This window comes from Coccinella septempunctata, chromosome 3 (assembly GCF_907165205.1).
Source record: "Coccinella septempunctata chromosome 3, icCocSept1.1, whole genome shotgun sequence".
In the NCBI taxonomy this organism is placed as follows: Eukaryota; Metazoa; Arthropoda; class Insecta; order Coleoptera; family Coccinellidae; genus Coccinella; species Coccinella septempunctata.
The window spans coordinates 10,799,237-10,825,325 of record NC_058191.1 but is presented as its reverse complement, the minus strand read 5'-3'; the positions used below and the strand labels follow the sequence as shown (position 1 = coordinate 10,825,325).

Genomic DNA, 26,089 nt, shown 5'->3' with positions numbered 1-26,089 from the left:
CGCTCTTTGAGAATAACGAGCCTTCTGAAGAAAATTTCAAGTTTTCGTCGATGAAAATACCGCCGCCGATGACGATGTCTGCAGGCCACAGGTAAAAGAAGGGGTGTTGTTTACATCATCATTTTTCGAAAATGCGAACGACTCGGGAAACTTCAACAACAAAATATTGAGTGCGGATAAAAAACGTCAAATTTTCTCTGCAGCCTCCGGTCGTTTTTCAAAAGATGTCAACCGAAACAACAGGTGTTTTTCTAATCTTACTACTTTTCAACTCCTAAATATAGATCAGTTCATCGGTTTTGGCTCTGTTATTCTAAAATACTAGACGCAATCTATCGTCAACCCTGCTGGTTATTTTCTTCCCAAAGGAAAAATTCATGGTGTTCTGGCATTGGGGACATTTATCAAGAAGAATTAAACAACACAGATTTTCGAGTGGACATGTGGAAGCATGTGCTGTGTATGAACGTTGGAAAAAAATATACTATTGATAAGGAAATTGAAGATGAAATTATCGAAGAAGAGTCATTTTGGAAAATGTTCCTTCGAAGATTATTCAATGTCATACTTACCCTAGCAAAGAATTTTTTAGCTTTGAGAGGACATCGAAAAGACTTAGGGCGTTGTCCCAGCAAAGCTACGCAACAGCGACGCCACAGCGACACGATTTAAACGCGTTCAAATTGTGTCGCTGTTGCGTAGCTTTAGTGGGACAACATGATTGAAAAGATTGAAAAACATGGGATGAAAACGAAAGATACACGCTGGGGATATCGGATCGTTGTCGCGTCGCTGTTGCGTTGCTTTGGTGGGACAAGGCCCTTAAGCTCGACTGCGACATTTATCGCTAATATCAATAGAGCATAAAGCTGCATCAAATCTAGAACTGACTGAGGTCATAAATTCCTTCTCGAAAAATAAGGCTTGAAAAAAAAATGTAAACAAACCTAGTTTTTGTTTTTAAAGTTTAACTCCGTACATAACATTTTTTCCTCAATAATTGTAGAACTATTCTCACGAAAGACACTCGTGTCGGGTACATACTTATGGTATTATATGTAAACAGTATGTAGCTTGGCCGATGAAGAAATTACGATAAAGTTGGCTTTGCATCTTTGAAGTATTCATATTTCGACTTGATAAAAACAAAATAATTTATTACTGGGCCCCACTTCGTTTTTTGCACCAGGGCCCTTGCAGTGGCGGCTCGTGATCTAGTTCACTAGGGGGCTACTTTTAGAATAATAATAAAAATATGAAATTTTAAAACCAGTTTTCCGCAAAATTTTATGCAATTTATAATTCTTTTTGAAACATACCTGTTCTTATCTACTTGCTCGTTGTGCTTAATAATATTATTCCGGTATTCTAATTGAGCAGCGATATTAGTCGTAACCAGAAAAGCTAATTCTGTCGAACAATTTACAGATAGCTCATGCTTCTTAATGTTTTCATTGAGGTGCTTCAAATCTCTAAATCCTGCCCTTGCCCATACGTTATCAATTGTTATACACTTGTCTTGAGATGTTTTTGGAGTTTTATCTGCCTGGGTTAAATTTAAATCGGGAGTCGGTCTACCCAGCAGTTGATTACGGCTTTTTTCCGCCAGCGAAAGCCTCGCGAAATCAGTTTTTAAAATAATTTGAACACTATTGTCCGCCGTGATTTGAAAACGTAAACAAATACGAACGCACGCTAAGATGTCTATACGCTAGCCGGCAGCGGCTAGAATGAAGCGGATAGGGGCGACTTTTATCGTAGCCCTTTTACTCCTTAAAACGACCGACACGAAGAGTTGCGGCTGGAGCCGAATGACTGTCCGAATGCAAGAATTCGGGGCTACACGATTCATCGCCCATGCAGGCACGAACTGCTAGATTATGATTGAAATAAACAAAACTGCAGGAGTCGCATGAAAGTTTTACATTAATAAATTATATAAATAATCGTGGAAAGTAATATTTTCATTGAAAATCGTATGGGAAGGTAAATAGCATAAAAGGATTGATTTCTTGTATGGGGGGCTGTAGCCCTATAGCCCTCACAGACCAGCCGCCACTGGGCCCTTGACTACCTAGCTACGCCACTGGCTGATGTTCGAGAGTAAACCCCGGAGGTGAAATCTCCCTGCAATATACTGGAAGAATGTACTCGTATATCGAAAATGATTATTATATTCCAACTCTCACTGGTTGTCCCTATTTTAATATCACATAGTTTATCTTCGTTATCGTGAAACTTACATTAGTTTTTATTATCATAACTTGCATTTTTTTCAAAGTTTTCCTAATGCTCTGGCTCACTTTTGAGTACTGATCCAATTCTGTGATCACTAATTTAGCACCCGAATCGTCAAGTTGTCTGAAAATTTCATCTGTAACAAAAATTAATTATTCATTTTCGACGATTCGTTCAAAAAGAACTTACCAGATGTGAAAGCCGGACTTACAGTTGTGATCACGAGATTCGCCCTCAAAATTCCCAAACTTGCGATGGGGTACTCAGGAATATTGGAGAGTATAACAGCAACAACATCACCATCATTCAGTTTGAATATTTTCCTGAAGGCCTTTGCGAGATTAATACTTTTTCTGTTTATTTCTCCATATGTATATTTTCTTTTCGTTTCGGAGCACTCCTGAGAAAACACATAAAAGATATCCAATATACTATCCACATGATATTATCCAAAACAACTAAATGTAATACAAAACAAGAAATGAATCCAAAAAAGCAACAAAATAACATACTAGGAGTATCAAAAAATATAAACAGAATACAAGATCAAATTAAGTTATTTCTGAGCCTATTCTTCTAGTTATTTTGGGATAAGTATAACTGAAACGTATCCAGTTCGATAAACCTCATTGAATTAGCAGGAACACATTACTTTTTAAGATGTATGGGAACTATTATCCTTTCTGTATTTGAGAAGGTCCCAACTTCGATTAGGATTACAATCAAAATATCTACTTATTTCGAACGTTAAATTCGCGAATTTTATACTCACAGAGTATTCAATATCAATGCATTTTTTTCTATTTCAATTGTATTTTAACTTTTAACCTGAATTTAGAATTCTTGGTGTTATCGGAATTTCTCAGACCCCTGTCTAGTAGAACAACTTTGTAATTTTAGATTTTTTTCGGCCATAATTTTAGGCTAATTTATTACCCTAATGAAAAATTCCTGCTCTGGGATTCTGCTAGCTTAAATAGAGGCTAAGCTATACGCTATACCTCAATTGGAAGACAATAGTATTATGTAGTGTAGAGGGACATATTGTCCTCCAATTGAGGTTTAGCTCACCCTCTATTCCCTATGAAGAATTAAGGGGTGATGAGATTTCGTTCTGGAACTGTCGAAAAATATGTCACAAATTTCTGCAAACATGGAAGTTTCTTTTTGCATACCTACGATACAGAGGTGAATTCTGAGCAGCAACAGTGTTTCTCCTAGGGAGGTAAAAAATGTCATGTTTTCTCAGTGATATAGTTGGGGTAAAAAAGGTTATACCGGCAAGAAGAAATTCTGGCTCCAATGAGCCATTCAAAAGTTTTTGGAGCATCAATATATCACTTATAGTTCTGCGATATTTCAAACTGACTACGTTAAAATGTTTTTGTCTAATAGCATAATTCCTGGGATCACCTTTTTGGGTCATGAGACCGGACCTGTTACTGAAAAATCTTAGGAATTTTTTCTGAACATTTTCGAGTCTCAACATGTGAACATTATAATGAGGACTCCACACAGACATTGTAAAATTCAGTCTGCTGAATATGAAGGCATAATATACAGCTAATAATGCGTCTACATTATTGAAGTCTCTGCATTGTCTAGTAACGAAACCAAGCATTTTATTGCTGTTATTGTTATTATAGACTCGAAATGATGATGAAAAGTGAGTTTGGGGTCAAGTACTACTCCCAAGTCTCTGACTACGTCTGTTCTAGAAAGGGTCATATTGTCCAAGGAATAGTCAAAAAGAATAGGATGCTTATTTCTCGTAAAAGAGATCACTGCCCATTTAGAAATATTCAGAACTAAGCCCCTACTTCTGCAGTACTCACAGAATTCAGTCAGCTCTCTCTGCATGGCGATGCAATCATGTATGCTGCGAACCACAATGAAAATTTTCAAATCATCTGCAAATAGCAGAATTTTACATTTAATGAAACATCTCCCTATTCCATTGATGAAAATCAGAAAAAGCAAAGGACCCAAATGAGACCCCTGAGGCACACCTGAGCATTAAAGCGTTCAGAACAGAAGCCCTGAACTACAACATACTGACCTATGTTCTCCAAGTAGGACCTGAACCACTGCAGAACAGCACCATGAACTCCGACCGCAGCAAGCTCAGACAAAAGACTGGATATGTCAACTTTGTCGAAAGCCTTGCTGAAATCAGTATACACTGCATCAACCTGCTCCCGCTCGTCAAGCCTATTGTCAAGATATTCGACAAAACTCAACAGGTTAGTTTCAACCGATCTGCCCTTAAAAAATCCGCATTGTTCTGGAATAATCTGGGTTTTTATCAAGTGAAAAAGATGTGGATAAACCAAGGACTCAAAGGGCTTTTCGAACACACAAAGTTTGCTTCTTATTCTATAATTATTTATCAACCCCTTGTAATCTTTCAATTGAGGTAAATCTCACCTCCTATTCCCTATTAAGAATTAAGGAATTAACCTCGTTTAATGAAACGGTGCATATGGTCATTAGTCAGACTCATTGTTTCCAATCCGTATTTTTTTCAAATTTATAGGAATCATGCTCTTTTTTAGGATGTGTCCTAGGTTACCAAAAGCTGTCCATACCATCTTTATGCGTCTTGTTATCTTTGCATGCTGATTGTCCTTCCCTATAGTTTGATGATATGGCCTAGGTATATATATTCGGTAACGCATTCGATGGTATTGTTTCGGACATTTATAGTTATATTGTCTGGACTCATGACTTTCGTTTTATTGAAATTCATTTCGAGTCCTATTTTAGACGCTACTAGTTCAATTCAGTCAGCATTTCCCTCAGTTCTGTGATGCTATTACATATGAGGACTATGTCATCAGCTAACCTCAGATGGTTGAGTCCAATGCCATCCACAACTATACCTCTAGTATCCCACTTCAATTGCTTGAATAGGTGCTCCAAAGCTAGTGTGAACAGTTTGGGCGAGATAGTGTCTCCCTGTCGTACACCTCTACCCTATCCGTCCGGTTACAGAGGATTCGTCTACTCTTATCTGTAAAGATGCCCACAGATGGATGTTTTCGATGATCTTGGTGTACCTTGAATCCACCCTTGCACAAGCTGTGATAACAGAACTGATCTCCACAGTGTCGAACACCTTTTTAAAATCAATAGGGGCTAGATATAATGGGACGTTATATTTTGTATATTTTTTTCTATGAGGGTGCGAACCGTATGGAGATAGTCTATTGTGCTACAGCCCTCTCTGAAACCTGCCTGTTCTGTAGATTGGTAAAGATCTAGTTTTGCAGTCAAGCGGTTTGTTATTAATTTCATAAAGAGCTTATATAGGTGTGATAACAGGGATATAGATCTCTATAATTTTTTATATCTGTATTTTCGCCCTTTTTGAATATAAGCACAACCTCCGAATTACAACTTGTAGGTATTTTGCCGGTAGACAGGCGGAGTGAGAGTCCATTTCTGTCCGGCTATTATGGACGACGCTGAGAAAACTATAAGAGATATAGAAAAATGACCAATCAGACCAACTAGAATTTTGTCCAATTCTTAGGCAGTTGGATATAATCTGTAAAATATTGTAAATTTGATTCAAAAATTTGCTCCATTTGAAGAGGTCTTTTGACTGTCTTGAAATGAATCAATGTACAAATGAATATGACCTTCATCTTCGGCATTTATTCCTGACGAAAAATCTTTCTTCAACGAATAGTTCCCGAGATATTGCAGGTTGAAAAGTTACATATTTTGGCAAGAAATTAATTCAAGCCCACCACTCGGTGGACCACTTATAAAATAAGCAATATAAAGCCGCCCATACACGTAGCGTCTGTTCATCTTGAGAACTTGGAGCCCACAAGACTCTAGAGTTTCATCGAATGTAGTAGCACATACGCGGAGGTTTACCTCTGGAGGCGAACAAAAAAGTTAAACCTTTGCGGTACAACTATAAGTGTATGGCTAGCCTAAGGCGAGCCTTCGTGTTCAAATCGAAACTTTCGGAGCTAAACATAAACATAAACATAAATTTATTCATCTCAATTACATACAGATTATGTCAAGCTATAAGTCCAGTATACACGTTACAAAGAATACAGTGCGACACGATCATCGACAAACAACACGAAAAAATCTTTTTCTTTCATAGGAACGACTAGAATTCATGGGACAGAAATTCATCCATGGAGTAAAATGCATTTTCTTTAAGAAAGCGCTTCATTTTCCTCTTGAAGGCATTGTAATGTAGGGACGTCAAGCCATCCGGTAGTTTGTTATAAAGTTTCAGACTATTATAAATGTGCATGTTTCGCGTTTTCTCCAGTCGATGTAATGGGGGTACATATTTGTCCTTGAATCGAGTGTTGTGGCCGTGGACGCTCAAGTGTTTTTGGAACCTGTTTCCGCTCCTGTGTACAGGATTCTCGCGGCTTCCGAGGACGCCCCCCAAAGGATGATGCCATACGTCATCCTGCCATGGAATTGAGCGTGGTACACAATCAAGGCTTCTTTTTCTGTCAGAAATTTTTTTATATTCCTAACAGTGCTGTCGAAAGCTTCCCAGACAATTCATTCACATGTTGTTCCCAACCTAGGTTTCCGCTGATCGATAACCCAAGCAGCAATATACTTTCTTTGTTACATTGTTTGGTGGTGACTAAGAGCTCCTTCATTTTATCAGCGTTTACACTCATTCTGTTGTTCCCGCTCCACTCAACAGCATCATCTATGTATAGATTTGTTCGATTTTTCCCGAAGTGAGCTTCCCACTTTATCTCTATTCATAAAAGAGACATCGTCCGCGAATAGAAGTGCGTCATTCGCCACAACATTATGCACCAAGTCATCGATGTAGAGGGCAAATAAAATTGGTCCAAGCACCGACCCTTGGGGTAATCCTCGGGTAACTCTACTTTTGAAAGATAACTTTCCATCAAGGTCTACTATTTGACTACGATCTTGCAGGTAAGAATTCATCAGTCCAAGTGCTGGCCCTCGGACTCCAACATACTCAAATTTGGATAAGAGTTTTTGGTGATCCAAGCAATCGAATGCCTTACTCGAATCCATGCATGTTAACATCACTTCATCTGTGCTGTCCAGTGCCTCCATAATGAATTTTCCTCTCCTGAAGCCATGTTGCCGACATGAAAGCAACATGCTTTTCTCTAAAAATGAGAGCAACCTTGTCTTGATAAGGGACTCGAATACTTTTGAAAAGGCTGGCAGATATGGGCCTTTAATTTTCGTAGAGATTTTTTCTCCCTTCTTATGCACCGGTGTTACCCTTGCCAACTTCCACTCATCCGGGAAATATCCCTGCTCGAGACAAGAATTTATCAGATGCGTGAGTGGGTTCACCAGGCAATCAATTGTCTCTTTAAGTAATTCATGTTTATGAATTTGCTCTTTACATAAAGACATTGGACCTTGAGAGGCATATTTTTCAATAAAAAACGTCAGAATGATCTTCTTTTCTGAGTAAACTATAAGAGTTAGAGAAAAATGATCAACCACAATTCTGTAAAGCTCGAAAAATATCTATGAAAAAGTCCAGGATACCATAACCAGCTCTCGAGGATCAGTTTGAGCATTGTGAATTCAGATATCAAAAGGATTAAGTTCTGTTGGAGCCCTTTCCAGGTTTTCAAGCTCCTAGTGGTGGTCGGTTCCGGTCGCTCCTCGGCTCCTTGCTGTCCTGCATAGAACCCATCCCATATAATGTAGGCTGTGACTAGAGTCCCGACTCGGGACTCGTGTCCAGTCCCGAGTGACGTCATTAAATTCGGGACTGATATTCGGTCCCGAATTCAACGATACGCTGCACTGGTGCTTTGAAATTATTAAGCAGTTTAAGAAGTAGCGAAAATCATGCGCCTATGCCCAGTCAATTAGAAACAATGATTTATATTTCAATCGGGCATGTAGATATGAGTTGCTAAAGGTAAATATGTTGTTAAAGTATATTTTATTTTCAAATCATCACATTTATAAAGAGAAAAAAGAGCAATCTTGAAATGAAACATCTAAGGTGAACATTTTAAACAGAACCACTACCCTTTGGCTAAATTTTCATACACTTCAAATAAAAATACATTTCATTGAGGTGCCGCAGCATTGTAGCGTTATTTCGTATAGAATATCATACATTTCACAAATATATTTTCCAGGTTCCTTTCTCGATCACATTTTTTTAAGTCAAGAATTGCCGTGAGGAAGAGGTTCACTTCTGAATCAAAAATTGTCTGGCAATTCCTCTGGATCAATTTACACTAAGCAATTCTCAACTTTCTCACCAGTTAGAATTGCATACTTCGATGCTCCTTCCATTCTCATATTCCAAGATAGTATTTCTCCTGTCTTTGCAATCTTGATTTTGAAAAAGCCCACACTATTTTTTGATAAGCAATCACTACTTGAATTTTGTCGCAACTATTCATAACTAATATTATAGGATTCGCGAACATAACCTCAAAACTCTTTTACAATGTCGGGACTGGACAAGGATCCCGAGTAAGGACAAGAGACTTGTTTGGTAATTGAGTCCATAGACAAACTGATTGAGTCATTCGATTTCGTCCGTCGGGACTGGACACGGATCCCGAGTCGGGACTCTAGTCACAGCCTATAAGGTAATAGAATATTTAACTGCCAAATAGAATGAAAATTCAAGAGAGAAATTTATTATCTGTTGTTAAACTTAGAGCCTTATAGCTGCACAGTATTTTGGTTCACATTTAGTGTAATTTTTCCTGCGTTTTGACGGCATTTCATTTATTGTTTTGTTTATGTACGATACGTTATGTGAACATGAAAATCATTTGAAATGAAGAAGTGTTATTATGTTGACTTTAGCCTTGCGGCTTTCACACTCCTCTCCAGAGGAAAATTCACTTATCCCAGATATCTCAGATATCAAAAGGATTAAGCTCTGTTGGAGCCCTTTCCAGGTTTTCGGGCTCGTGGTGGTGGTCTGGACCGGGTCGCTCCTCGCCTCCCTGCTGTAGGTTGGATTCCTGCTCCACCCGTACTTCCTGTCGGCGCAGACGGTGTTCCTCTGCATTCCCCATGTACTTGCGTACAGTTCTCGCCGTTCCGAGCAGTACCGCCTTCTGCATGCCTCTATAGATATTTTCGTCCAACTGAAGTCTCCTCAAGTTCTCCAGTAGTTTCTTCGGTATCAGGCCTGTAGATGAAATTACAATAGGGATGGTCTTGATATCTTTCAGCTTCCACTGTCTTCTGGTTTATTCCTCGAGATCTCTGTATTTTGAAATTTTTTCAGTGTGCCTATCTAGAAGATCGTTATTATTTGGAATCGCCACATCGATGAATAGTGCTGTGTCCTCATCCTTATTGAGCAATATGAGGTCTGGTCTATTGTGAGTTAAGCCCGTTTGCAACAGCCGAGAATTCTCTAGAAAATTTACTCGAGATTTCATGCGCCGTGAATTATGTACCGTTACATACGCACTTTCGGTAGAATTCTCTGTTCAGTTGCGTACTAAATAGTCTCCGCCCTTTTCTTGCGAGAATTTTGTAGAGAATTCTCCACAGAATTCTCGGCTGTTGCAAACGGGCTTTATTTTCCGGTCTGTGAGAACCGTGCGATCCCAGTAGAGCTTGTAATGTTCATTTTCCAATACATTATTATTATATAATATTATTATTATTAACTCCGAAATTGTGGAATTTAGACAAAGGGAACATTCTTAAATCACTCTGTATAATAAAAAATAAAAAACAGTTTTGGAGGAGAACAGACTTCAGTTCTTAGGAATATTTTCGATTGAAAGTGATATGACGAAAAAGTCTGGATTATGATGCTGGAATAAATGGATTTACAGATATGAAAATAAGAAATAAAAGTTCACTTTTTTCGGAATTTCATATTATATTGTATTCTTATAATATTCAATAATGTTCATGTAAGTTTATTTCTGTAGAGAGAAACATTGATTCGAATGTTGTACCTGATTTGGTACTGACTTTTGTGTTGATTTTCAATGTATTTCTAATATTTGAATTGATGTACCTTACATTTTATCAATATAGTTTCAGCCAAATTTTTAATTTAAAATTGTTTTGAAGGGTTGGAACAATAGGGGGGGGGGGGGAAGTTTCCAAGCGTAGGGCCCCGTAAATCGCCGATCCGCCACTGCTTATGCCACTAGAATTCATTGACCTTGAGAAATATGTGTTCTCGCGTAGCACTTTCCTTTTGGACTGTTATTTCATAGTCAGCAGGTCAGACTCAATAAAGAATTATTACATAAATATAGTTCAACATACTCCATCATTTCTTTGAATTATTTAGAAAATCGACCTAAGGGGCAAATAGAAAAAAGGACATACCTCTATAACTGAATGTCGGTAACTTTTTCATTGCATTCAACTGAATTTACATTGAAAAATTTAGTTAGGAACCTCGATTCATCTTATTACCTACCTTTTGGATTATTAAAAGTTGAATGTTGAAGGAAAGCAAATATGTCACAAACAATTACTTAATGAGCTATAGAACAGCTCAATAAGTGAGATAATTTTTCAGTAACAATAGGTACCTTATTATTACCGTTTGTCTTGAACTGTGAACATGATAGCTACATCTGACAAATATGATTCACCCTGTATACGCATTAATTGATTACTCCCATTGGAATAAACTGGGTGATAATTGAATCGAAGTTAATAATTGCTAAGCAAATTCAACTCACGATGGCTGTAAATCTTTCGAATTTATCGAAATATGGCTCAAAAAATTCTGGTAGTGTAAGTTTTGGTATTTCCACATCAGGAAAGCCAGAACCAATCACATGTCCACTGATGGTTTGATCACTGGTTAGTGTTCTTTTACTTAATTGAAGTACTTTCTTGATAACATTTAGATTTTTAGGAACTAATCTACCCGCCATAACGACTTCACTCGTGAATGTTACCGACTAACTAATAAAATACTTAATGAGGAGACAATATTTATGTTTACTCTATTCATGCATGAATTTAATGGAACAAGTTGACCTTATATAAAATGGGAGTATTTTCAGCTTTAGATAAGGGATTCGTCATTTTATTACTACCATATTTTGATTTGTCTTATACCTACTTAACTTTATCAATCAATTTATTCAATTTGAAAAATTAAACGTTCAGTTGATGTGCTTATACGAGGTGGTATCATAAATCAGTGAGTTTGCTCAGTTTATGCTTTTGTTAAAGCATTTGTTAGTTGGTTGTTGGCGTTATATACGTATATCAGTCAGTGTATCACTTATTTGAAAAGTTACCACCCTTAATATTTCGACCCCCATGTGTAAAATCAGAAAAAATTCAAAAAGAGGTAAACTTTGGTTTGTAGGGGTACATTTTATACGGTTGGTTCCAATCAGTTTGTATCACCATCAACATGATGAGAGCAACTCCTGAAATCATAAAGTGTTGAGTGGCACCTTGTTTTAAAGGTTATTCGATTGCCGTTTCAAAAATTCGAAACAAAAAATAACAAAAAAAGTAGAATAATTATAACGATAGCAATGAAACATGAAAATAATTAATAATAACAGATGAAGAGAAAGCTAATGAATGGCAGCAGAAATGGGGTACCGTAGGAGTGCATGTGGTATTACAATCAGATATACAGTGTGGTCCAACGAAAACTTAACACCAAGATTTATCGGCTTTAAAGAGTGAATATAGAAAATCGCTCGGACCTCGGACCCGTCAATTTCTGATTCGAGGGGGAACAACTTTTCCACAATTTGCATCCCCCACATCCGTAACGGGGATGAGCACAACCCCTTGATGTTGCGATACCTCATGTTGAAGATATCTTAACGAGTACTATCTGATCCTGAAATTTCGCTTCAAAATTTCTATCGATAACGAATAAAATTGACTGGTGGAAGGGTACTTTACTTTTGTTATGTTTATTAAATGCTGGAAATGGGCACCATTCGCTTCCATGCAGTAATTAAGTTTTGCTGAAAACGTTCAGGTACACATTACCCAAGATTTCTGGAGTGATTTGACGGCAATCATTAATGATCCGAGTTCTCAAATCCTCTATAGTGATTCAGGCTGGATAGCGTAAATCTTGGATTTCAGGTGACCTCATAAAAAAGTACAGTAGCCAGATCAGGTGATCTGGGTGGCCACTCAATATGTCCCTTTCTTCCAATCCAGGCATGAGAAAAATTTTTATCTAAGAACCTGTTGAACGAAATCAGCGCCATCTTTTGTTGAAAAATAATCGTTTGATGCGTCTTTTGCATCAGAATCATTTGTCAGGAGCAAATCAACTAGAAAAAAATGTTGTTCTTAATTTTCAGTTCATTGTCAGGCAACAATTTTTTCTAGTTGATTTGCTCCTGACAAATTAGTGCAAGAATTTACGCAGGAGCAAATCGTTTATTTCATTTTTAATTGATTTTTTTTCAGAGATTGGGAGTGAAAACCCTAAAAAGTTTATTAAGAAACGTTTTCTTTGCTTAATTAAAACGTCCGACAGATTAAAATTATTTATTTACACTTATACTAACACTTGTAAATAACAAACTAACTATGTCACTACTATTTATTTCCACTAGTCCATCATTTGCACTGTGAACTATAACTGTACTACCCTACCTGCTCCTGATCTGATCCCTTCGCGATCGTTCTAGAAGGCAGCGGCCGAGGCCGCGGTCCTTTCAGAAGAAAGCGGCCGCCAGGACCGGACTGGTAACAGTATCTTATAAGGATGTTGTTCAAGGAATCTCATGATTGTTGTGAGTGAAATAACGCCGGATAAATAGGACAATTTCCTAGTAATAAAGGTCAGATCCATTGCTACATGACCTAAAAGACAGCCACGTCCCTTGCTTCGTATTTTTCATGCACCCATGCTTTATTGAAATCCAAAGATTATAGAGTTACCTAACTCTATAATCTTTGATGAAATCAGAAGAGCATGCAGTTCTTTGAGAGAATATTCCGCTAGTGCCGTATTATTCTCGTCCGTGAACACAGTCGAGACAGCACAAATATACACAACCCACTCAAAAAAAAAAAAAATAATACAACAGTAGACCTGCACTCTTTTGATTTCAATGAAACATGCATTACAGCATTTCAAAACAACTTAAAAAAGCGGTGAATACAGGAAATGGTGTCAAACAATCAACAAAAGAACCAATATTGATAACATGAACACAGCCTACTTTAAGTGCCAGTTTGCACAAATGTCTTGAGCTTATGTAAACGGGCTCTAGAGAGAAAAATCAAGTGGTAGCCCGTTAGGTTTTTCGATATCAAGAATTATAATTTTTCTGCCCATAAATTCCAGGTAGCGGTTCTAAGATGGTGAACGAGCTTATCAGTATCTAAGGGCCCAACCTGACCTACCAAAATAAATCGGCGTCGCAGAGTACATCAGTACAGGTATAAGCATTTTTTTGACTAGAATGGTTTTCTAAAAACTGAGCTGCAAATGAAGCAGGAGAGCTGAAAAATTACCCAAGTTTGACTTGTTATCGACGATTTACTGGATTTTCACCACGAGATGCAAAGTATGGTTCTTTTCTGCATGCAACTGACGCAAAGTATTATCGTTTCAATCTCTTAATTCTTGTTGTATAGGGTGTGATGAATATATTCATGGACGTATATCAATCAAAGTATTTTAGGTTTCCAGCTACAAGTCTTACCAGTCAGACATCTGCACGAGTCATCATTGCTTTACTAGCCGTATTCTTATTTGGAGTCATTTCCAGATATTTCCATTGCAACGCATTGCATTCCAAGGTGTCCATCTAAAACAATAATCTACCCTGCATCAGAAATAACTTTTTAAGCCCGTCTATACTATTATCAAATTCTTATCCAAAAAACGGAAATAAGATAATCACTTATGGAGCATTAGTCGGGCATGCCAATGCAAGTGAGAATAGTCCATAGTAGGCTGTGACTGATCGTAATCGTAGATAGAAGATAGATCCTCTATCTATGGGACTGAAGTGTGTGGCATCACTGAAAGGTGAAGCTATGAGAACGTACCCAAACAACTAACAAGGACACCAAGATTATTACAGATCTTACACCTTTATATTCATCAAGTATAGAGAATAGATATACAGCATGTCCAAAAACCGACGTCAATCCAGCACATGGTGATAGCTCACTTCATTTCTGATCAGAATATCAAAATTTAGTTCTAGTAAAAGTGTCTTGGTTTTCGAGAAATTGACAGTTTTGTGGAATTCGTCGAAATCATCACCTCATTGATTGTTTTCAGTACCACGGAAACAAATGTTTTGTTGTTTTTTTTTTCAAATCGAATATTGAGGATGAATCAGCCTATTCAACATGATCGAAGATCATGTTACTATGGTGTGCTCAAAAAAAAATATTAATCGCATTTTTTTTCTCAAATTTTTTCACCCAAATTTGATCGTTCATGATACAAAAAAAATTATACCCAACTATTCCGGCATGTTACGCCAAAAGTTGGCGCAATTCGTCAAATATTCGATACAACATTTTCGACTTAACACACGGTGAGAAAAAAAAATTCTGAGCACACCATATATAGTAACCTTGGGATAATCTTTGATCATGTTGAATTGGCTGATTCATCCGTAATATTCGATTAAAAAAAAAAAACAACAAAACATCAACATTTTTATTGCCGTAGTACTGAAAACAATCAATGAGATGATGATTTCGACGAATTCCACAAAACTGTTCAATTATATACTAGAACCAAATTTTGATATTCTGGTCAGAAATGAATTGAGCTATCACCATGTGCCGGATATTGACGTCGGTTTCCGGAATACCCTGTAGACACATTATAGGTAGTCGATAAAAATCCTCATAACGAAAATATGACGTCTGTAACAAAGTTTTGGTAATTCGACAAAAATGTCAACCCATTAATTTCAGCAGACTTCACGAGTAAAAAGTTCAAATATCAATTTTATATCAAAGATTTTACAATGTGTGAATCACAGCGTATACCTATAAGTGCACTGTCCACTCATTAGTAATTTTGTATTTTTGTACATTTACATGTATAATTTTGAATGAATAGATAAATAAATAAATGGTTATATTGAATAGCAAAACTATTCCGCCAACAATCAATTTTTGCCATCTTGATGAACACTGAAAACCAGATTTATATTGGATCAGATGTAACCTATTTAACTAAAACTAAAAGTAGGCTACAGATTCATTTTTTTCATAAAAATCTCCCAGAGTTTTAACTCCATAATATATACCAATTTGAAATTAAATCAAGCTACCCTCCATAAGGCTAGCCGCTCTGAGGGCAGCACAGCACAGCGGAGTAACTACTATACAGAGGAAAATCATTCCTGTGCTCTGCCTGAATGATGCCCGCATGAGAGTAGCGTAGCCTAGCACAGCATAGGGAGGTACACAGATTACAGAGTAGAAGGGGGTATTATGGAACGAGAACGTGTTCTCGGTGTTGTTGGCTGGACCACAGCCCTCTTAAACACACTTTGTGCACAGAACACACCCATTGACTTACTTTATGACTTTGTGTTAAGAGGGCTGTGGCTGGACTGCCCTCAATTTTCAGCTATCCTAAATCAAGCATAGAAAACTCGTCCGCCATATTGGAGACGCCGCCAAAAATAAGAATCGATGAGTCCCAATTTTCGAAAAATGAATTTATTAATTTGAACCTACGCGTTATCATTGTGTATCGAATTTTTACTTTATGTCTCCCAAAGATTATAGAATTAACTCATAAGTCTGTAATCTTCAGTATATATATATATATAAACATTCTTGAAATCGTAGAAAATAGGGATTGAAAAAAGTTCTGAAATTATTAGACTTCTTTCTCAATCTCCAATGATATATTTCACGTTGAGTGCAGAAATTGAGTTATAGTATGATCATTTGAAAAATTAAATAAAATCTGATCACTTACCATAATCATATCAAGCAATGAAACCATTTTCTCATCTCAATAATTGAGATGAGTTTTTATTGAACAATTTGTTTCAATGGATTGGTTGGAATCTCTTTTCGTCAAATTTAATTAATCACTCACCAAATTAGTCAACACTTTCTTGCTGTTAGTTGTGTGTGAAACATAATTCTTAAGGAATGTACAGAATATATACGATATACACACACTGAGAATTATCAATATAATTGACCAACCCATAATAAAAATCCTACATTTTTATTAATAAATAGCCAACTTGGCTGAAGAGCCCTTAGTTTTCAAAAGCATATTTTCATAAGTTCCTTAAGCTGAGAATTTTTAGCAGGTGCTTAGTATGCATTTCTACTTGAGCTTATATTGGAAAATCTGAGGCCTCTACTCTCATAAGGATAGTCCAAGAAAATTCACCTGAACTGACAGAATTTCATTGAAATGTTGGACTTATTATTTTCAAACATACAAAATATTACAGTTGCACTTAAAGACTACATAAAATTATCATCACATTTTGAAATAATTCCAAATGAACACCTCAAAATATGTAAAAATCTGACAAATATATTAGTCGATTTTAACATCAGGCTTAGGTGGCTCACTGTCAAAGTATGCCCGATAAATATACATCCCAAGTGCCAAATGTAACACTACTACAGCAAACACAGCAGACCATATATTACTGGCAACAGAGTCCACTCCAAATATACCTTAAAAACAATTTCAAATGAGCGCATTTTATTTCAAATGAGTTATAATGTACCTTGAAATATTATAGACTTAGACCCAAAGAAAGTAGATATTGGAGCTATTAAAATAAAACTGATATAGAACAGGACATTTTTGAAGACTTTAAGAACTTCTTGATCGGCCATTTTGTCCTATAATTTCAATTGAAATAATCTAATTTCAATTAAATTTCTATTTCTTCCTCGAATTTGCTATTTGTTTTGGACCATCTAGGTTATCCATACGTCAACTAAAGGCCCAAATCACAGAACTTACTTTATGGCCTAAATAACACAGATTCATAAGGGATCAAGGCACAGAGAACAGTCTTCTACCTCTTTGCTTCTCTATGACTTTTTAAAAATCATAGACAAATGTGGGAGACTGTCAAAAATAAATTATCTTGATTAATAGCCATAATTATCATTATATATTATAAATGAAGAATAATTAATAAATTTTAATGATTTTCTATATTAGTCTTGTTTTGAACGCAGTTAGGAACGGTTCTCATTTCGCGAACTGGACAAACCCATTATCTGAGTAGGTCCAATCAACAAAAGTACTTAAGTACCGGAGTTAAGTTTCCTCGTTTCCTCCCCCACCATGATTTAAAAGCAACCGGTTATATTTCGTAAATAAAACTTGAACAAGCCGTTCGCGATTCAGCACGCAGGTGTATTAGTGAATAGACGTAAATAGTTGCGACTTAAAGGAGTAGTGGAAGATTTTGTAACCATGAGGGACAATTTATTTAGCGATTTGAACATTCAGTTGGGGGCTCACTGTCCTTTACCGATTGTTTCAACAAATGGGTATTATGGATATCAACCGGTTAGGAATCAACCTGATAACAAGGCTGACGAACACCACAATCAAATGGAAGTGGATAGCAACAGTTTTTCCGAAAATGCAAATATCACGGATAGTAATAGTAATGCACAACTATTTAATCGCAAACGGCTAAGTAGCGAACCAATAGAAGTACATGCATTCAAAAAAAGGCGCCAAAATGGTTAGTTGAAATTTCACTTTTCTCAACATTTTGCATGTTTTGAAATTATATAAATATATAATTGTGTCATTGTGGTGTTATAATCCCACTAATCAAACTTTCCCCAGATACTAAATTTCACTAGTTCTTAGTTAGTGTTCATTTCAGGCATTTTTCAAGCTGCAGAGTCTTCAAAACCAAAATTTGGAAGAAAACCAACACATAACTTACCTGATTTACCTCGTAGTGTCTTTAATCATTTTTGATTGCGTCGTGCATTATTCACAATGTTTATTGAGTAGTGAAATAGTTTGAAAAACTTATATTTTAGGTAGAGAAAGTGGTAGTGGATTTTTAATTTCTCGATATTTAAAAATAATACGAAATCATCTTCAGGGTACTTATGTCAGTGTTCATAATTTATCAAAGTAGTTAATGATATTGATTCTACCTCACAAAAGCTCTTCAATATATGTCATATATGTAATAGAGAAGATTTTGGAGAAGGCTTTCAATTTAGTGGTGGTAGATGTTTGAAACCCACTTAGTATCAGTTGTTTATTTATGAAAGTAAAAATAGTACAAATAGACGGGTATACTTAGGAAGTGTTTATTATACAATTTTAGGAATCATTAATAATATGATACTATCTTATTTTCATTTCTCACAGAAAATTTACCACATACACACTTTCAAAATAAAGAGATTGTAACATTTATGGAGAACATAAAAGAAGAAGAATTGTTAGAAAGCACCCATGGAAGTTGTTTACATCATTGGAATCGGGAAAGTGATTTGTAAAAAGGACTCTCAAAATAGTGCTTATAGTGACACATATTGTGCCAACACTGTGATGAGTTCGAATATGTAAAAATAGTTAATAATTTTCGATTGAATGTAATTAGTTCTATTTTGTGCTTGATGAATTTTGTATGAAACAAAGGATGTTTGTAAGAATATAATTTTCTAATAATAAAATCACATTTGAATGGTAAAACATCATTTATTATTCATAACATACTAAATAATACAACCTTTTTTATATGGAATAAACAGACAAATAAAATAATCAAATTACATGTAATACATAAAAAAGCATAAATATTTAATACTAGAAGGTTTACTTCATGTGATCCTGATGGTCTCCATCATGTTTGGAACTTGCATCTATGAAAGAAAAATGAATTCATCATGCCTTTCCTAACATATTAAATTCTAACCTTTACTAGGAGTGTTGGATCTACTTTTGGATTTCATAGGTAGTCTTGTAGGAACTTGGTCAAGCCCTAATTGATACTGAGATTCTGCCTGTAAAATTCAAATATAATAGTAAATTTTACACCAGCAGCCGCTCGGAAATTGAAATATATCATTAATGTTCCACTACAATTGGCGTTTTCAGAGTGAAACTTATCAGTTTTATTTTCTTCATATAATACAAGGTGAGTTTTTGATTTGTATATATACATTTCAACAGAAGCGTTCCAAGGTCAAAAGAAACGCTTTTTTCTTTCACCATTTTTTTTAATCCAACTCGGTTGAAAGGATACGGGCTCTTGAAAATCTATACAAAAATCTAATTTTCACTTTCGTCTCGCAAACTATTTTATCCAATATGTCTTTCGGTATATAGTTCTTCATTGATGTGATGAATTTTTATCGAACGCACAATTCATTTTTCGATTTCTTTATTTTGACCTTCATACACCCTAAAAATACCAGCAATTCAAAGAACCCAACTCTTGAATATAAATTGAACGCTAACTAACGTATATTTATATTGGACTATTTTGGAAAATAAGAGAGTATTCTTCATATTTTTCGTAGAATGCGTCAGTTTCAAAAATGAATATGTTACGGCTAAAGATAGACGTGAACCTAAACGATTAGTCAGCTAAACTTAGGTTTAGCTTTGAGCTTGTACTAATGTTAGTTCCTTCTATCTTTCGGCTACACTTAGTGTATTCGCAGAACCTCGGCTAAAAATGTAGAAGCTAATCGAAAAAGAAGCAAAAGTATTATTAGGGCTTCAGGGGCGGCATATTTTCGGCAATTAAGAAAAAAGGTATAAAAAATATAGTAATTCTAATACTTATGACATTAATAAAACTATTAAAGCAAAGTTTTTCCTCTCCATTTATTAGGCGGCCTCACCTGCTATCCCTTTTTCTGGTTTCTTTTCTTTTATTATTGTTCACTTGTTGATACTATAGGTATAGGAATAAGGCACTTTTTTGTTTTCTTTTGTATTATTTATTTGTGAGCACTATTTTCGGTATTGGGTTACCTGTTCGTGTTCCTTGTTAATAAATAAATAAATGCTTTTTTTGTATGAATTTCACATATTTTTAATAGCAGAAAAGCATTATGTTGAACACTTAAGAATGGGCAAACAAGGACAAAATATGCGAAATTAAACTTTTGTTTCTACTGTGTTTCAACGCATTCTTATTGGCGAATCAAAAAATCTGAACTCCTGATGAAAAAACTTGAGAGGAACATGCTTCTTTGAGTGTGAGGATTATTATTGATAATTTGACAAGGGAATTGAATAAGCAAAATCAGAGTGACAAGAATGATGCCCCGAAATAGTCTTCTTTATTAAAATACCAAAAACCTAATTCTGAAGAAATATAAGTGCAGTCATCCACCAATCTCGTAGCTGTCCAGACCGTTTCTCTACGCTTGAAGACTTGAATACTTCGTACAGGGTGATTCATCAAGGGTGGCGAGAAACCGTATATCCAATGTTTTGGGAAGAAATTCTTGCGAGGAAGTCAGCGTGGAAAAGCGTTTTCAACTATTCTAATGTCCATTGGTTTATAGTTTTTCGTTTGATGGTGCAAACTATCGTTTCTACGAAATGCGATTTTTTTTTTTAACAAAATATACCCGTGTTATTGAGAAAATTGGAAAACATTAGAAACTATCGTTTCTATTTCGTAGAAAACTTTTCCCTTAAACCAATTGTTGAATGGTAGAGAAAAGATACTGTTTTTTTATAGAAAAAACACTGTATGTATGAATTGATTTAAATGAAAATAGGCCCAATTTGAAAGGCATTAGACATAGAATTTCCTAAACATATGGAAATAACACATTGAATTGAAAAACAATGGGCGTTATGTAACATAATCTCAAGATTCTCAAGTAATTATGCAATGCCATTTTGCATCTTTTAATTTAAGAATTGAAAGAATAACATTTCCACATGAACGCGTCATCCCCCATATATCCTACCATACACGAGATATCATCCCCCGCGTGTCCATCGAATACGTTTTAAGCTGTTTCGTTTCGGCTAATGTCACATGAACCGGCTAAAGAAATCTCCTGACGCAAATAAACATTTTATCGAACTTTAGCCGGCTCTCGAATATGAACCCAAGTTTAGCCGGCTAATCTTAAGTTTATGCACACCTATCTTTAGCCGTAACAGATATATCTATGAAAATCGAATTAGGTACTTTGGCTGAATGTACTCTGTTCAAAAGATTTCAAGTTATATCTCACAAACGATTTTATCGAATAGAAGATTTCCGTGATATAGTTTTTCATTTGTGAGATGAATCCACCTACACCAGTTTCTTCATTATCACCATTAGAGCATAAAAATAACCGAAATTCGAGGTTTCCGACTCTTAAAATAAGTTGAACATATGCTAATGAATATCCAGTAAAACAGGGATAGGACCTCAGGTTGACCTGGGAAAGGTGGAAATCGTTCAAAAACCTTTAAATATACTTGAAAATGGGTAATCTCTAGGGGATGAGCAAAACGTTCAGTAGCCAAAAAATTTTCTCCAGTTTTTCTATTATAATGGTCAGTTTATGCATAGGTACTTAGAACTGATACCTAAGAGCACAATCTCATGGACATGTTCTTAGTATTTCTGCATAAAAACACCAAAACTCTTAAACAATAAACAACGCATCATAAGTGTAAATCTTTGAGTGAGACCAATTAATGAACGTTAAATTCTGCGTCGATTCATACCATCAACTTCAAAATAGGACTAATTTCTAAGGTAGTAATGAACGGCTGAAGGACGACAATTTTGCCTAAAATGTACCAATTTAGGTACGACTTTTCGCTTGTGATCAAATAGAGGATTCAAAGAAAGAAGCAAAGAAGTATAGTCATTTTGTGATATCCTACATCTCACTTCCTACTTCCTGACCTATATTTCTTGTATTCAGACTCTTCAGGCCTGCGTACCTATCCAATTGAGTCATATCATATTTCAAGTGTAACACGATATATGAACATATACTTCAAATTTTTATTTTATAATTTGAGATTTTGAAGAAATATCGTAAGAAAAGAATTATCGACTTTTCCCATTGAATGTATGCAGGTGTCATTGTCAACACAATGTATTAAAAGTTGCAGTTGTGTTATAACTATTGAGTAACAAAGTTCAATTCCAATCGAATTGGAATAATTCTACAAATAATAAAATAAAAAACTAAATCCAATATATAATTACATAAATGCTAGCTAATAAGCAAACAAAATTATTTCATGTATTCATCAACTTTTTCAATGATTTAATACCCGAAAATGCTTTTACAAGCGCCATAACCTCACATTTTCAGTGTACAGTGTGGAATGTGTCAAACTTCCAAGGCCAATCGACTGCTTTCATAAAAGTGAATGGGTTAAATACTTCTGCCAATTTAAATGTGATGTTGTATTTTTTCCAGATATTCAGTAAGGCCCTACTGTGAACGAAATTTAAGGCTTCGACTCTGACTATCTGGAGAGGTGTGACTCCAGATCGAAGATTATACCTAACCTTACTTTATAATATCAGGACTCAGATAGTAATTTAAAAAGAAAAGTTTGAATTGTGCAAGTACAGTATTTATTGACACTGTTAGGAACTCGTTCAGGTTATAAATATTTCTATGCAATCTTTTACTAAAACTAATTGAGAAAACCTTCATTTTGTGTTCTTTCAGTTATAATAAACTAAATTCTCGTAATATTTTGAAATGAATTGTTGGGACATAAGAGTTTAATTTCGATTATCACTGATCCACTTATGCAGTGATATTTTGAGATGAATTTTTGGAAAATAAAATTTGAATTTCGATCATCACTGATCCTTGTATGCAGTCGTATGAAAAGTATTGTAGTCTGCTTGCGTGTATAATGGCTTATTCTGATTCGTATGATTTACAAATCTCGCTGTTCTGATCTGAAATCCTCAGGTTTTTTCACCTCCTTGTTATCTGGCGAAACGTAATGACCAAATATTCATTTATTTAACAGTTGATTTAAGTTTGACCTCGTCTTACCAAGTCCAAAGTTTGTTGTTCTCTTAAAAACCCACCTCTGTTGACGTAGCAAAAGCTTCCGTCGAAGAAGGCGACTCCACACTATCCTTGTTGTTCTGAAGCAAATAAAATCATCATTAAACCATTTGATCATATCAATTCACTGCCTTGAATGAGAAATGAATGAACAGTAATAAAAATTTCCACTCCATGTTCAGAACCGCCTGTTGAACCAATTGATTTACCCGTTGGGTCCTTTGGAAAACTTCAAACTTCCTTTTCTCTCAGAAATGAGCTCATTACGGAAAATAATGCTTTTTTCAACTAGTTGCACAAATAACTATTTCATTTGATCCACAGTTATTCATCATGCAAAAATTTTCCAAGGACATTTTGAGGTTTTCACCAAGAAAATACACAAAATTTTTTAATAATCAGTAACTAGAAGCAGCGTGATAAACAACAAGCAGCACGAGAATCAAAATGGCCATGTGATCTATCTTACAAAATTTCATGTTTCTGCCAATGGCCCTCAAATTAAGTCTTAGTAACACATTTCAAACACGAGATGGTGCTTACATCACGCCTGGTCCTCTCTAAACATAAGCTAACCTACCTAGTGCTGTTATGATTGAAAGAGTAAGTATTGAGAAGAACTTTAACACGATGCTTTGTAAAAGGGAGGAATGGGAAAAGGACTACACAATACAGAATTTCAAAGTTAATACCAGTAAATGGTATAATGATGGTTAACAAGGCTGGCGATGGAATATACGGGGCAAGCACCAAATGTACACTTCGTTAGGCTCCTGCTCAAATGTTTTTCAGACAGAATTTCTTGCAATTAAAAAATGCGTGGTTATAAACCTGGAAAGAAACTATGAACTCCTATGTCATCGACTCAAAGCTGACATGGGAGTGCCCAAAGAAACTCAATGAAACAGGCAAGACAACAAGGTCTCTTTAGTCTGGATTGCAGATCATTCTGGAATCAAAGGAAACGAGAAAGCCTACACACTCGACACTTACTGGCCCAGAGCCTTTCTGTGGTATTGGAAACTGCATCTATAGGAAAGAGTTTCTGGAGAAGGGAGAAACCAAAAAATTCTTCTGGAATGTTAAGACTGCAAGATCCAAGAAGTATTTGGATCTGAGTAAGAATAAGTTATGCCTCCTCAACGGCTTCCTTACAGAGCATTGTCGCCTTAGAAAGCATATGATGAAAATGGGGTTATCAGAAACTGACGAGTGTAGATTCTGTGGGGAACAGGAGGAAACTCCTATTCACCTGGTTACAGAATGCCTCGCCATTTCAAGCCTGCGTAAGGAAGAGAGTCTTGGGCGAGAGACATAGCGTCCTTGAAGCCCTCTCAGATACTGGAGTTGATTGGGACTCTGGAGCTGGAGAGCGAGCTGTACAGGGTGGGCAAAATTCGATGGTATTCAATGACAGCTCTGTAACCGTAAGAGTTAGGGATAAATGGATGACGCGTTTCCGACCTCGATTTTAGAAAGATTGTTAATGGCCAAAACCGCATCCCCCCATCTTCTTTTGTTTTAAAGTTATAAGTGAAAACTCATTTTAGGCTCTTCGTACTGGTGTCCCTATTTCGTAAAGTATCAGTGATATCAAAAAACAAATGTTACCTTCTATAGACACTTTTTTATGTGGAATGCAGTAACATAGTCAAAGATTTTTTCAGTTCGCCACTTCAGTGATATAGTGGTAATTTTCATTTTATTAAATATAAACCCTATGGTATTTTAACATATTCCAGTCCCGTATTTTTTCTGATTCAGAATATATAATATATGTCGTATTCCTAATTGTTCTTCCAATAAAAAACTCAAAAACTAGTTCGGTCAAGTTGGCAGGTCATTTTCATTGATATTTCGTATTTTCACAAGGATGAGTTATTTCACCATTACAGTAGGGATTACTCCTTCTGACTAAAATGACGTATTTTTTATGAAATATCGTTGAAACGTCACATTTTGAAAAAACCATTTCAACCGTTTCCCAAAAAAAATTATTTTAAGTACTTAGAAATGAAAAATAAAAATGGGTATTTAAAATTTAAAGCGTTTCGTTTCTATTGCACAAGTTGGCAACATCGACTGAAATATGCGTTGATAATAAAGGACAAAGATGGCTGTCTATGAAGTCTGCGACGAACGAGGAAGGTCGTAAAATTTTATGGGATTTTTATGGCCGCTTGCTGTTGAGGCTCGCCACTGAGTACGCGCCTTATGATGGCTGTAAATCAACAGTTGTTATTTTATAAACAAGCCATTATGCTTTTTATTTTCTAGTAGGCGCTGTTGCCAAATCGTAAACTAGAAACGAAGCGATTTAAATTTCAAAACCTCATATTTGAAGAATGATTTTGATTAGTTCCGCGGTGCATTTGAAAAATTCATTAATGAAACTCATAATTATTCAGTTTAAACTTGCATATGCCGTGATAACCTCATTTGAGGAGAATTCCCCGTTATTGGACTCACCAAATCGAGCGAATTCCCTGCCTGCTCCGTCGGCGGCTCCAAAACACCACCTACAGCCCCCTCTTCTTCGATTTCGTCGTCTTCCACGTGACTCTGATCCGCTTCCGCCAGATCGCCGTTCTGAATTTGTACGGCGGCCCCCGCTTCGATGGTTTCAACTTTGACTGGATGCTGCGACCGCACTTCGTGGAGGTTGAGATTCTGCGGTACGACAGGGGCCACCAGATCGTTGAGCTGCGATTCCCCGCTGCTCTGTATGAGATTCATGAAGGATAGCTCGCGATCCAACAGCTCGCGGACGCTCTGCAGCAGCGACATCTTGACGGACGATAAACTGCGAACAAAATAAATTTTAATAAGGGTTCACCCGAATCTGAGAATTTTTAGAAGAATTCATACATTT

At 36.0% G+C, this 26,089-nt stretch overlaps 4 protein-coding genes across 9 annotated transcripts in view; 1 reads left to right on the top strand and 3 right to left on the bottom strand.

Moving 5' to 3' along the window:
• Positions 1-11,213, bottom strand: part of LOC123310118 (4-coumarate--CoA ligase 3-like) — a 34,672-nt gene extending 23,459 nt beyond the window's left edge. Inside the window, exons 1-3 of the mRNA XM_044893510.1 lie at positions 10,935-11,213; positions 2,428-2,638; positions 2,244-2,374 (exon numbers count right to left, since the gene is read on the bottom strand). Of these exons, the coding sequence (XP_044749445.1) occupies positions 2,244-2,374; positions 2,428-2,638; positions 10,935-11,132 (540 nt within the window). The 5' untranslated portion in view covers positions 11,133-11,213. The remainder of the gene's footprint in view (positions 1-2,243; positions 2,375-2,427; positions 2,639-10,934) is intronic.
• Positions 11,214-16,602: 5,389 nt separating this feature from the next.
• LOC123309571 (vacuolar ATPase assembly integral membrane protein VMA21 homolog) lies at positions 16,603-17,160 on the bottom strand. Its single transcript, XM_044892755.1, has 2 exons — positions 16,938-17,160; positions 16,603-16,884 (listed from the first exon to the last, which is right to left on the bottom strand). Exons 1-2 carry the CDS (start codon positions 17,047-17,049, stop codon positions 16,742-16,744), a joined length of 255 nt encoding a protein of 84 aa, XP_044748690.1. The 5' UTR covers positions 17,050-17,160; the 3' UTR covers positions 16,603-16,741.
• Positions 17,161-17,503: 343 nt separating this feature from the next.
• Positions 17,504-18,764, top strand: LOC123309065. 2 transcript variants are annotated; one of them, XM_044891914.1, is made up of 2 exons: positions 17,504-17,918; positions 18,569-18,764. In XM_044891914.1, exons 1-2 carry the CDS (start codon positions 17,642-17,644, stop codon positions 18,697-18,699), a joined length of 408 nt encoding a protein of 135 aa, XP_044747849.1. In that variant the 5' UTR covers positions 17,504-17,641; the 3' UTR covers positions 18,700-18,764. The 2 variants fall into 2 exon arrangements, with proteins under 2 accessions (XP_044747849.1, XP_044747850.1); XM_044891915.1 differs by having other exon boundaries at positions 17,513-17,918; positions 18,066-18,764.
• A 117-nt stretch (positions 18,765-18,881) lies between these two features.
• LOC123309064 (pericentriolar material 1 protein) overlaps positions 18,882-26,089 on the bottom strand; it is a 32,321-nt gene continuing 25,113 nt past the window's right edge. For 4 of the 5 annotated variants that reach the window (XM_044891908.1, XM_044891909.1, XM_044891910.1 and 1 more), the window contains 4 exons: positions 25,687-26,020; positions 23,238-23,297; positions 19,119-19,206; positions 18,882-19,065 (listed from right to left, as the gene is read on the bottom strand). In XM_044891908.1, the coding sequence (XP_044747843.1) occupies positions 19,019-19,065; positions 19,119-19,206; positions 23,238-23,297; positions 25,687-26,020 (529 nt within the window). In that variant the 3' untranslated portion in view covers positions 18,882-19,018. Of the gene's footprint in view, positions 19,066-19,118; positions 19,207-23,202; positions 23,298-25,686; positions 26,021-26,089 lie in introns of those variants that run through there. The other variant, XM_044891911.1, reaches the window with a different exon arrangement.